General features: G+C 47.3%; 1 protein-coding gene across 13 annotated transcripts in view; it reads left to right on the top strand.

Annotated features, from left to right (window-relative positions):
* Positions 1–13035, top strand: part of LOC100671951 (ultra-long-chain fatty acid omega-hydroxylase) — an 81493-nt gene that overhangs the window by 60085 nt on the left and 8373 nt on the right. For all 13 annotated transcript variants that reach the window (XM_064280882.1, XM_064280890.1, XM_064280880.1 and 10 more), the window contains 4 exons: positions 1033–1177; positions 7660–7713; positions 7829–7956; positions 8165–8286. In XM_064280882.1, the coding sequence (XP_064136952.1) occupies positions 1033–1177; positions 7660–7713; positions 7829–7956; positions 8165–8286 (449 nt within the window). The remainder of the gene's footprint in view (positions 1–1032; positions 1178–7659; positions 7714–7828; positions 7957–8164; positions 8287–13035) is intronic.

Raw genomic sequence — 13035 nt, forward strand, 5'->3', positions numbered from 1 at the left:
ATCAGATGGATCTAGGTTCAGGTCCGCCTGCAGCAGCTGTTTGTCCTTGGTCAAGTCACTTAACCTCTCTGAGCTCCAAAGATTGAACCTATAACTTGGGGAGAATTTATCTCCATTTCATAAGCTGTGAGAATTAAGGGAGAGCTCAAAGAGGAAGGGGCTTAGCCCACTGCCTGGCCAGTGATAGGGCCCAGCGTTTGTTGAATGAATGTATCAACAAATGAAGTGAGTGAATGAACTGGCCCATGTGTATCCTCTATCATGCTCAGCTCTGAGCCTGTCCATACCCAAGGAAGAAAGTGGCCTCACCCAGGTCTCATGGTCTTGGGAGGTAGGCTGGTCCCATAGGGTCAAAGCTGAGCTTCAAAATCTCCCAGGGCCTGCCTGGCCACTGGCTCTGGCACCACCATCAAAACCATAGAGGGTTCCCTGGAGTAAGGGTATCGGTGAGGGGACATGAAAAATCGGTGGAAGTTCATCTAGCAGAGGATACCCTGGGAAGAGGGCACAGTTTCAGGAAAGGTCATGGAGGTGGGAAGTCGGAGCCTTGTTACAGGAGCAAGAAGCCTTTCCGAGGGACTAGAGCAGGATAGTGGAATAGATGAGGGGGTGGGCCAGGCTAAGGAGCTGGCATTTTCTCTGAATGGCAGTGGAGAGCCATGGAGGGTGTGTGAGCAGGGGAGGGACATGGTCTGATTCAAGAATTCCTCCGGGGCCAGGATGGGGGACCAATACTGGAGGCAGGAGCCCAGGGAGGAGGCTGAACCATGATCCGTCAGGGGGAAGGGGGGTGAGGCCTGAGCTGGGGCTGGGGGTGGAAGATAGAAGGAGATTCAGGCACAAATGGGCAAAACTTGGTAAGTGGTGGCCCCGTGGGAGGAAGGATGAGGAACTCCTTCCTTCCTAAGCCCCTCATTCCGAGATAATCCCAACTCTTAGGTTTGCTTCAAGGGCAGGGGAGGTGGCAGGACTGAGGGACTTGGGGGAAGCTGGGGCTGGGTGCCCCCTTACTGCCCTTCTCTCCCTCCACAGTACCTTCCAAATGAGGCAGGCCTCCGAGATGAGACAAAGTTGCTGAACGACATGCGACATGCACTGCTTATATGGATGGGACCTGTTCTGCCGCTGGTGGTGCTAGTGCACCCCGACTATATCAAGCCTCTGTTGGGCGCCTCAGGTAGGCCAACTGGGTTCCTGAGTGATGTGTGAACCCTCAACTCCCAGAGTCCACCAAACTTCCAGGCAGGGTGAGCTATTGAGAGGAAGGGCCTTTTGAGTAGGGCTTTGAAGTGTGAGTAGGAGTTCACCAAACAGGGATGGCAGTCCAGATGTTGGGAACAGTATAAACAAAGGTGTGACAATGTCTGAGAGTTTCAGGAACTTTGAGAGGATGCTCATATGCCTGGGAGTCAGAGCCAAGTGTGTCTGAATAGGCAATTGTTTGTTCAAGATTTTAAATGGGTGTTGCTCAATCCCAAGCCATGGCACTTCCATCATTTGGGCTCTGACACTGCCACTATGGCCAGGGTCTTGGAAGCCCAGCCCACAGACTTCTTTAATCACTTGGCCTGACCCTGGCTGGCAGGGAGGGAGGTATGGAAGAATAGCGTCTCCCTTCTGAAATTGGCACCCATCCCAGGACACACACCTGCCGTTGTGGGCTTGGAAGGCTAAGCCTTCAACACCCAGCTCTGGGGATCCATCCTCCAGGAAGCTTTCTCTGTTCCCCTAGACAGACCATCGCTCCTTGCTTCTGGATTTTCCCATTTTCAGTCCTAACCCTTTAGGGCTGGGTGTGTCTGTATCTGACTCTGCCGTTCGCATAATTGGGAACCCTTTGATGGTGGGGCTCTGGGTCCTCAGCGTGGCCCAGCAGGTGACTGGACACTCCCAGGGGCATTGGGGGACATTTAAGGGAGGAAGGATGGGAAAGAAAGAGCTCTAGGAATTTTAGGATCTCTACAAACACAGTTCTGGAGACCACCATCAAAGCTGGCACTCACAAGCCACGAGAGAGGAAGGGGCTGCCGTCCTTCCGTTCCCAGCTATGCCCTCACCATGCCTATTTGCCCCCTGTTATTACTTTTGTGAAGGGATGACTATGACCATTGAGCAAAGGGGGAAACCTACACCCGGGGAGAAGTGATTCCCCCAAGGGATGGACACCAGGTTGTGGGAAGAGCCCCGGGCCGGGCTTTAAGTGAGTTGGGTTCAAATTCTGGCTTCAGCATGTACTTGCTGTGTGACCCTAACAATTCATCTAACCTCTCAGGGCCTCAGCTTCTGACATGTAAAATGGAGCAGTTGTGAAGTGGGCGTAGTTGCTAAATAAGTGCTTTTCCTCCTCTGCCTTTTTTATGGAGCTCCTGGGTGGTACAAATGGTTAATGTACTTGCTTGCTGACCAAAAGTTTGGAGGTCTGAGTCTACCCAGAGGCATCTTGGAGTAAAGGCCTGGCGATCTACTTTTGAAAGATCAGCCATTGGTAACACTATGGCACAAAGTTCTACTCTGATACACATTGGGTCACCATGAGTTGGAATCGACTTGATGACAACTAGTTTGCCAGTTTTTTTTCATATACTTTTTTCTTTTCCCCTTCTTCCTTTGAGCATCAGTTTCCTGAGTAGCATTTTGCACAGCATGGGACTCCAAGGAGACAGGAAGTAGAGCTCCCATTGTGGACCTGGCAGTTAAATGCCCAGGAAATTTTGGCTTCCTCCTGCCCTCTCCCTGCTCCAGGACAGGCAAGACATCCACTGCCTCTCCCAAGGAGCAGGATGGCGACATCTAGGAGGGGAGGGTACAGCTGAGTCAGGACAAGCACTCTGGAGTGAGATGTGCTGGTCCTAGGTGCTCCCGCCCTTTCTTCCTGCCCGCCCCCAAGGTGTGGCCTCAGTTGCCTAGTGCTGCTATAATAGAAATACCACAAGTGGGTGCCTTTAGAGAACAGAAACTTATTTTCTCACAGTTTAGGAGGCTAGAAGTCTGAATTTAGGGTGCCAGCTCTAGGGGAAGGCTCTCTCTGTTGGCTCTGGAGGAAGGTCCTTGTCTCAGCTTCTCTAGCTTCCTGGGCTTGTAGACTGGTCTGCCTCCCTTGTCTTCAGATAGTGACAGTCTTCCACCTGTGTCTGCCTTCTTCTATGCCCAATCCGCTCTTTTATGGAGTCTCTGGGTGACACAGATGGTTAAGCGCTTGACTACTAGTTGAAAGGTTGGTGGTTCAAACCCACCTAGAGGTATCTTGGAAGAAAGTCCTGGCAATCTGCTTTCGAAGGGTCGCAGCCTTGAAAACTCTGTGAAGCACAGTTCTACCTCTGCATACATGGATTGCCATGAGTCGGAATCAACTCCATGGCAACTAACAACAATCTGCTCTTTTATGTCTCAAAATTTGTTGGCTTAAGACACACCTTACACTGTTATGGCCTCATCAGCATAACAAAGAAAACCCTATTTCCAAAAGGGGTTACACGCACAGGTATGTTGTTATGTGTCATCCAGTGGATTCTGGTTTATAGCGACCCTATTGACTTGACAGCAACAGGTTTGGTTTCGGTTTTATAGGACAGTGGAGGATCCTCAATGGGCTGCAACAATGGGCTGCAACACAGCAACAATTGTGAGGATGGTGCAGGACCAGGCAGCATTTCATTCTGTTGTATATAGGGTTGCTATGGAGCCCTGATGGTGCAGTGGTTAGGAGCATGGCCGCTAACCAAAAAGTCAGCAGTTCGAAATCCACCTGCTGCTCCTTGGAAACCATATGGGGCAGTTCTCCTCTGCCCTATAGGGTCGCTATTAGTTGGAATCGACTTGATGGCCATGAGTTTGGATTTGGTTTTTATGAGTCAGAAGCAATTCGGCAGCACCTAACAATAACAGCATGGGAGACAGCAGTTGCCCCGTAGAGTTTCCAAAGCTGTAATCTTTATGGAAGTAGACCGCCACATCTTTCTACTGCAGAGCAGCTAGTGGGTTCCAACTGTCAACCTTCTGGTTAGCAGCCAAGCGCTTAACCACTGTACCACCAGGGCTCTTCATACACAGGTATAGGGTTAGGATTTACAACACACATTTTGGGGGGACATCATTCAACCTGTAACATCATCTAACTCCATCCCCCACTGGGGCCACCTGGGGGCCATACCTGGAAGACTTGCTGCTCTGGGCTTAAACCTGGACAGCTGTGTGACCCTGAGCAAGGCACAGCTCCTTTTTGAGCCTCAGTTTCTCCATCTGCAAATGGACATTTGGAATAGGCAGCGCTAGTGGGAGAAAGTAGGTAAAATGCTTTCCCGAGAGGAAGCATGATAGGGAAGTATCTAGTTATAGCTTGTTTTTATGCATTCATTTGCCACTAATACAGGCCTGCTGTGAGCTGGGGACCCAGATATTCATCTCACAAGTTCTTGAGGCCAGTAACCAATAATTATGGTAATAAACATAGCCAACAGTTGATTATGTGCCCAAATATTTAGGGAACACCTACCATGTGCCAGGGAGTCCCTGGGTGGCGCAAATGGTTAAGCACTTAGCTACTAACTGAAAGGTTGATAGTTCACATTCACCCAGAGGTGCCTTGGAAGAAAGGTCTGGCAGCCTGCTTCTGAAAGGTCATAGCCATTGAAAACCCTATGGAGTGCAGTTCTATGCGGACACACATGGGGTCGCCATGAGTTGGGGTCAACTTGACATCAACTGTTTTTGTTTTTTTGGTTACCATGTGCCAGGCACACATTAGCTCGTGGAATCTTTACAGGAATGCAGGGTGAGGCAGGGTTTTTGTATCTCCTCCTTAGGCAGGTGGGGAAATGAAGGGGCAGGATGGTAACGTGCCCAAATTTACCCAAGTAGTTAGTGGCAGAGCTGGGGTTTGAACCCAAATCTGCTGGCCCAGAGTCCAAGCTCTCAGTTGCGGTGATATGCAGCTTCCCGTGCAATAGCTGCTCCAGGCTGGATGGTGTGGGGGCTTACCTTCCGCAGTCTCCTGCAAGAAAGATGTGACTGTCTTCTTTTTACTAAAGGGGACATTGTTGGGACAGGCATCCTGGACACAGACTCCTGCATCGAGTGGTCAGGGCTGAAGTGGAGGACGGACCTGAGATGGGAGAGCCAGGGTTCAGCTGGGGAGGCATCAGTGAAAATGGGCCTTGAAGGATGCATAGGAGTTTGCCAGGCGAGAAGTTCCATGTGGCGCAAAGGAACAGGCATGTGAAAATACCAGGGGAATTCAGATGACCTAGCGTGGCTAGGGAGCCTTGGTGGCACAGTGGTTAAGAGTTCGGTTGCTAGCCAAATGGTCAGCTGTTTGAATCCACCAGCTGCTACTTGGAAACCCTATAGGGCAGTTCTACTCTGTCCTATAGGGTCGCTGTGAGTTGGAATCTACTGAATGGCAATGGGTTTGGTTTTTTTTTGGGTGGCTAGAAGGTTCCTGGATCAGTCCCTGGAGAAGGACATCATGCTTGGCAGAGTGCAGGGTCAGTGGAAAAGAGGAAGACCCTCAACGAGGTGGATTGACACAGTGGCTGCAACAATGAGCTCAAGCATAACAACGATTGTGAGGATGGTGCAGGACCGGGCAGTGTTTCGTTCTGTAGTCATAGGGTTGCTATGAGTCGGAACCGACTTGACGGCGCCTAACAACAACAACAACAGAAGGCCCCTGGGTGGTACAAATGGTTTGCGCTTGGCTACTAGCCTGAAGGTTGGTGGTTCAAACTCACCAGCAGTGCCATAGAAGAAAGGCCTGGTGATCTGCTTCAATGAAGATTAAGAAAAAAGAGAAAAAATGCAGACCCATTGCCGTCGAGTTGATTCTGACTCATAGTGACCCTATAGGACAGAGTAGAACTGCCCCATAGGGTTTCCAAGCAAGGAGTGGCTGATGGATTAGAATTGCGAATTTTTTTTTTTTTTTTTTAGCAGCCGTAGCTCTTAACCACTACACCAGATTACAGCCAAGAAACCCCCACAGAGTACTTCCACTGTGTAACACATGGGGTCACCATGAGTTGGAATCAATGGCAATGGGTTTGTTTTTTTTAATCCTCGGTGTACTAGGGAGCCATGGAAGGTGTTTGAGCAGGACAGCCATTGGCCAGCTCTATGTCTCAGACAGAAGAGAGAAGAGGAGTGATGGACACCCACTGTCCTTTCCAGTGCTGCCACTTCCAGAAAGCTTGGCCTGATTTCCAGCAGTCCTTTCCCTGTGCCTCCCTTGGCATAATTGCATGGTGTATCTCTGCTTCCCTATCCCACCCCAGCTGGGAGCTCCTCAAGGGCAGGGCCAGAAAATGAGTAATCTGGGAGCCCAGCATCGCCCATCAGGGGTTGGGTGCAGAAGGGCGGCAGAAGAGATAGGTTGAATGGGACAAGGAGTGGCCAGATGACTGAGCACAGTTGGCCAATTCCTGGGAGCGTGTGTAGGTGGCTGAGTAATATCGTAGGGAAAAGTGACATCACTTGTGTTTCAGGTAATTCCTTCCTAGGCCCCTGCTCAGTCTATCCTAAATGTGTTCAATGCATAGAGGTGGAATTCACTCATCCATCCATCCATTCGTCCGTCCCTCCATCCATCCCTCCCTCTCTCCATCCATCCATCATCCATCCATCTCTCCATCCACCCCTCCATCCATCTACCTCTTGATCCACCCATCTCTCTACCCATCCATCCACCCATCCCTCCATTTATTCTTTCATTCATCTGTTCTTTGATTGATCGATTCATTCATTCCAAAAAAATCAATTTAGCACTAATATAGAAGTGATCAATATGGTTCCTACCCTCAAGGGGCTTATAATTGGATGAATTTTCTCTAGACTGATTATTGGGAGAGGGACAGCACTCAAGCCGAGACCAGAAAGAGGAGCTAAGAATGTTTGAAGCAGAGAGAGCAGCTGGTGGAAAAAGTCAGAGCAGAGAGAGAACATGGCTTTTTCAAAGAGCTGAGAAAAGTTTTGTGATGTTAGAATGTCAAGGGTGAGTGGAGTGGAGGAGACAGGAATCTTGAGAGAAGCCTGGACAGGGGTAGATCATCTAGGGCTTTGAAAGATAAGCTGAGAAGCTGGTACTTGGGAGTAATGGGAAGCTATGGAATATGTATGAGCAGGGAGGGACATGGTCAGATCTGAGAGTCAGGTAAGATTCCTCCAGGCCACGTGAAAGACAATCTGGAGAGGGTGAAGCTGGAGGCTGGGAGCACTGGAGGTGTAATTCAGATGGGGCAAGCAGAGGTTTGTGATGGCAGAAAAGAGAGGGGTGGGTTAAGGGATGACTCAGGCGAGGAAGGCCATTCTGGGTGGAGAGCACAACCTGGGTAAAGGTTTGGTGGTGAGAGGCAGCACATAAGGAGGATGGGGTTATCTGGTGTGGGCTGAAGGATTAGGTGGCGGGGGCAGACAGGGGCTAGATGGGGTAGTGCCTTTAATACTAGGCTGAGCTTGAAATTTTTTTGCAAGGGCAATGGGGAACCTTGGGAGGTGTTTGAGCAGAGGAGGCTCATGATCAGATAAGCATGTTAGAAGGCTCTTTCTGGGGCAGGTGTGGCCTGGAGGGGTGGAGTGGGAAGTAATAGCCCATAGAGGAGGCCAAAGGAGGTCATAAGCAGAGGTCAAGGGTCAGAACCCTGATTGGGGCCTTCTGTCTCTTCACAGCGGCCATCGCTCCCAAGGATGACCTTTTCTATGGCTTCCTGAAACCGTGGCTGGGTGAGCGAGGACTGGGTGGGCTGGGGCTTCAGAGAAGAGTGGGCAGGGCGTGGAGTTCCTTGGAGGGCTTCTGAGGCCATAGGGGAGGCCCCTGACTTCAGTCCTCTGGGTCCAGGGGATGGGCTGCTACTCAGCAAAGGTGACAAGTGGAGCCGCCACCGCCGCCTGCTGACACCTGCCTTCCACTTTGACATCCTGAAGCCCTACATGAAGATCTTCAACCAGTGCACAGATATCATGCATGTGAGTTCCAGGTCTTGTGGGGAGGAGGTGGCCCAGGGGCGAGACGGGACCAAGCTCCCACTAGAGGGCAAGTTGTGTGATGCCAGGGAGCCTCGCTTCCTTTATCTATAAACTGGGCTTGTCGTGAGGACACTGCTGGGTCATTGTCAGTTGGACTCACAGTCGGGGGGTCTCCATGTCTGTTCCCCATGGTGTGTCTCTCTTCCAGGCCAAATGGCGGCGCCGGGCGGAGGGTTCAGTGGTCTCCCTCGACATGTTTGAGCACATCAGCCTCATGACTTTGGACGGCCTTCAGAAATGTGTCTTCAGCTACAACAGCAACTGCCAGGAGTGAGTGTGCTTCCTTTGGGAAGATGGAGCCAGCTGCCCTGGGGCAAGGAGGTGGGAGGATGAAGGAAACTCCCAGGTGTTATGCAACCCCGGACTATTGGTATTCTAGCTCTGGCACTTACAGGGTGACATCACCTCTCTGAGCCTCAGTTTCCTTATCTAAAAAATGGGTATTATCATTCCTTCCCCATAGAGATCACAGGCAAGTTAAATAAGGCAATGTGTGCCTGGCTCACAGTAAACCAAAAAAAAACCAAACCCGGTGCAGTCGAGTCGATTCCGACTCATAGCGACCCTATAGGACAGAGAGAACTGCCCCACAGAGTTTCCAAGGAACACCTGGCGGATTTGAACTGCTGACCCTTTGGTTAGCAGCCATAGCACTTAACCACCACGCCACCAGGTTTTCCTGGCTCATAGTAGGTGCTCAGTAAACACAATGGTCCCTCATTCCTCCATGAAGAGGGTATGGCCTTTAGAAAGTGTCTGATCACTCTCTGAGCCTCAGTTTCCTTACCCGAAAAATGAGCACCATCATTCCTTCTCCATAGACATTATGGGAGAGTTAAATGAGATAATGTGTCAATGGCTTAGCACATAGTAGGCACTTGGTAAATGCAAGTTTCCCTCATTCCTCCATGGAGATGGTGTGGCCTTTGGAAAATGCCTCTCCTCCCCACCCCTGCTCCAATCTCTGATCCTCAAATGGTATTATTATTCCTTCCCCATAGAGTTGTTGTTGTTAGGTGCCGTTGAGTCAGTTCCAACTCATAGCGACCGTATGCACAACAGAATGAAACACTGCCCGGTCCTGCACCATCCTCACAATTGTTGCTATGCTTGAACCCATTGTTGCAGCCACTCTGTCAGTCCATCTCATTGAAGGTCTTCTTCTTTATCACTGACCATCTACTTTACCAAGCATGATGTCCTTTTCCAGGGACTGATCCCTCCTGACAACATGTACAAAGTGTGGGAGGCAGTCTCACCATCTTGCTTGTAAGGACCATTCTGGTTGTCTTTCTTCCAAGACAGATTTGTTTGTTCTTTTGGCAGTCCATGGTATATTCAATATTCTTCACCAACACCACAATTCCAAGGTGTCAGTTCTTCTTCAGTCTTCCTTATTCATTGTCCAGCTTTCACATGCATATGAGGTGATTGAAAACACCATGGCTTGCGTCAGGTGCAACTTAGTCCTCAAGGTGACATGTTTGCTTTTCAACACTTTAAAAGAGGTCTTTGGCCGCTGATTTGCTCAATGCAATGCGTCTTTTGATTTCTTGACTGCTGCTTCCATGGCTGTTGATTGTGGATCCAAGTAAAATGAAATCCTTGACAACCACAATCTCCTCTCTGTTTATCATGATGTTGCTTATTGGTCCAGTTGTGAGGAAGAGCATAGGAGAATTAAATGAGATAATGTGTCAGCGGCTTGGCATATGGTACGTGCTCAGTAAATGCAAGTTTCCCTCATCCCTCTATGAAGAGGGCATTGTCTTGGCAAAGTGGCCCCCCACCCCATCTCTGAGCTTCAGTTTCCTTGTTTGTCAAACAGGGATGATAATTCCTGACTGTCAGAGTTGCTTTGAGGATAACATGATGTAGCACTGCTCCAGCCCATGTAGATGTTCTATGAGTGCTGAATGAATGAATACAGTAACCTTTGTTCTGATCCATTCATTCAGTCATCAGGTTCTCATTGTGCGCCTACTATGTGCCAGGTACTGTGTTAGATGCTGGGCATATGATGGGGAACATAGACTAAGTCCCAGCCCCATAGCCCATACAGTTGAAGAGGGGGATATAAGAAACAAGGGAGATAATGTTAAGTCTGTAGCTCATAGTAGATTCTCAGTAAGAAGGAGCTGACTTTGTTACTGTAGACCTTGTAGGGTGCACTTCAGTTGAGTAAGGGAGAAATTGCCTGTCAGTAATTAATTCATTTATTCATGCATTCAAGAAATATGTACTGAGTGCCTACTATGTGCCAGCACTGGACTATGTCCTGGGGATACAGTAATCAACAAGACAAACAAGGTCTTACTTTTCTGGAACTTACGTTTTGGTGGGAAGACAAACAGTAACCATGAACAAGTAAATAAACAAGAAAACGATGACTGTGACACCTGAAGGTGCCAAGCATGCTTCAGTACCAAGGACAGGTCCCTGCAACCCCTCCCCAGCAATTTAGTCTTTTTTAAAAATAACAGTTTTATTGAGACATAATTCACTTACCATACAATTTACCTATTGAAAGTATACAATTTAATGTTTTTTTAGTATATTCACGAAAGTGTGCAACCATCGCAATCAATTTTAGAATTTTTCATCATTTCTAAAAGAAAACCGTATGCTTTAGCAATCACCCCTCGTTATTCCCATCCCCCTCATTCCTAGGCAACCACTAATCTACTTTATCTCTCTATGGATTTGCCTATTCTGGACATTTCATTTAAATAGAATCATATAATCTGTGGTCTTTTGTGACTGGCTTCTTTCAGCATAATGTTTTTAAGGTTCATCCATATCGTAGCAGTACTTCATTCCTTTTTATGGCTGGATAATATTCCATCGTATGCATATATACCACATATTATTTGTCCATTCATTCATTGATGAACATTTGGGTGTTTCCACCTTTTGGCTATTATGAATAATGCTGCTATGAACATTTGCATACAAGTTTTTGTGTGGACATATGTTTTCATTTCTCTTGGGTATATATGTAGGAGTGGAATTGGTAGGTTATATGGTAACTCTAGGTTTAATCTTTTAAGGAGCAGCCAACTTTTTTCCAAAGTGGCTACCCCATTTTACATTCCCACCAACAATGCATGGGGGTTCCAGTTTCTCCACATCCTCGTCCACACTTGTTATTATCTAATTTTTTGATTCTAGCCATCCTGGTGGGTGTGAAGTGGTATCTCATTGTGGTTTTGATTTGCATTTTCCTGATGGCTAATAATGTTGAACATTTTTTCATGTGCTTTTTGGTCCTTTGTATATCTTCTTTGGAGAAATGTCTATTCAGATTTTTTGCCCAATTTTTACATTTTTAAGTTTTTTTTTTTTATTGTACTTTAGATGAAGGTTTACAGAACTAGTTTCTCATTAAACAGTTAGTACATATATTGTTTTATGACATTGATTAACAAGCCCACGACATGTCAACACTCTCCATTCTCAACCTTGGGCTCCCTATTACCAGCTTTCCAGTCCCCAATTGCCTTCTAATCCTTGCCCCAGGGCTAGTGTGCCCCTTTAGTCTTGTTTTGTTTTATGAGCCTGTCTAATCTTTGGCTGAAGGGTGAACTTTGGGATTGCCTTCATACTGAGCTAAAAAGGTGTTCGTGGGCTGTATTCTTGGGGTTTCTCCAGTCTCTGTCAGGCCAGTAAGTTTCTCTCTCTTTTTTTTTTTTTTGTGAGTTAGAATTTTGTTCTACATTTTTCTTCAGCTCTCTCCAGGACCCTCTATTGTGATCCCTGTCAGAGCAATCAGGGCTGGTAGCCAGGCACCATCTAGGTTTACCGGACTCAGTCTGGTGGAGGCAGTGGTAGATGAGGACCCTTAGTCCTTTCGACTAATCTTTCCTTCGTATCTTTAGTTTTCTTCATTCAACCTTGCTCCCGAAGGTGTAAGACCATTGGAGTATCTTAGACAGCTGCTCACAGCCTTTTAAGACCTCAGGCACTACTCACCAAAGTAGAATGTAGAACATTTTCTTTATGAACTATCTTATGCCAATTGAGCTAGATGATTCCTGAGACTATGGTCCCCACAGCCCTCAGCCCAGCAGTTCGGTCCCTCAGGGAGTTTGGATGTGTCTATGGAGCTTCCATGACCTTACCTTGTACAGGTTGTGCTGGCTTCCCCAGTATTGTGTACTGTCTTACCCTTCACCAAAGTTACCACTTATCTATTGTCTATTAAGTGTTTTTCCATCCCTACCCCTCCCCTTCCTTGTAATCATCAAAGATTGTTTCTTTTTGTGTGTAAACGTTTTCATGAGTTTTTAGAGTACTGGTCTCATACAATATTTGGCCTTTTGTGATTGACTTATTTCACTCAGCCTGATGCCCTCCAGGTTCATCCATGTTGTGAGAGGCTTCACAGATTCACCATTGTTCTTTATCATTGGTTAATACTCCATTGTGTGTATGTACCATAGTTTGTTTATCCATTCATCTGTTGATTGGCATCTAGGTTGTTTCCATCTTTTTGCTATTGTGAACAATGCTGCTATGAACATGGGTGTGCATATGTCTATTTGTGTGATGGCTTATTTCTCTAGGCTATATTCCTAGGAGTGGGATTGTTGGATCCTATGGTATTTCTATTTCTGGCTTCCTAAGGAAGCGCCATATTGTTTTCCAAAATGGTTGTATCATTTTGCATTCCCACCAGCAATGCATGAGAGTTCCAGTCTCCCTGAAGCCTCTCCAACATTTGTTATTTCCTGTGTTTTTGATTCGTGCCAGTAATCTGGGGTGAAATGGTATCTTGTGATTTTGATTTGCATTTTTTGATGGCTAGTGATCCCCAGCATTTCCTCTTATGTCTGTTGGCCACTTTAATGTCTTCTTTGGTGAAGTGTCTGTTCATTTCCTTTGCCCATTTTTTAATTGAATTATTTGTCTTTTTATTGTAGAGGCGTTGGAAGATTTTTTGCCCATTTTTAAATGGTGTTATTTGTCTTTTTATCATGGAGTTATAAGTTCTTTATATATTCTAGCCCCTTATCGGAT

The sequence above is a fragment of the Loxodonta africana genome, chromosome 3, assembly GCF_030014295.1.
Source record: "Loxodonta africana isolate mLoxAfr1 chromosome 3, mLoxAfr1.hap2, whole genome shotgun sequence".
Classification (NCBI taxonomy): Eukaryota; Metazoa; Chordata; class Mammalia; order Proboscidea; family Elephantidae; genus Loxodonta; species Loxodonta africana.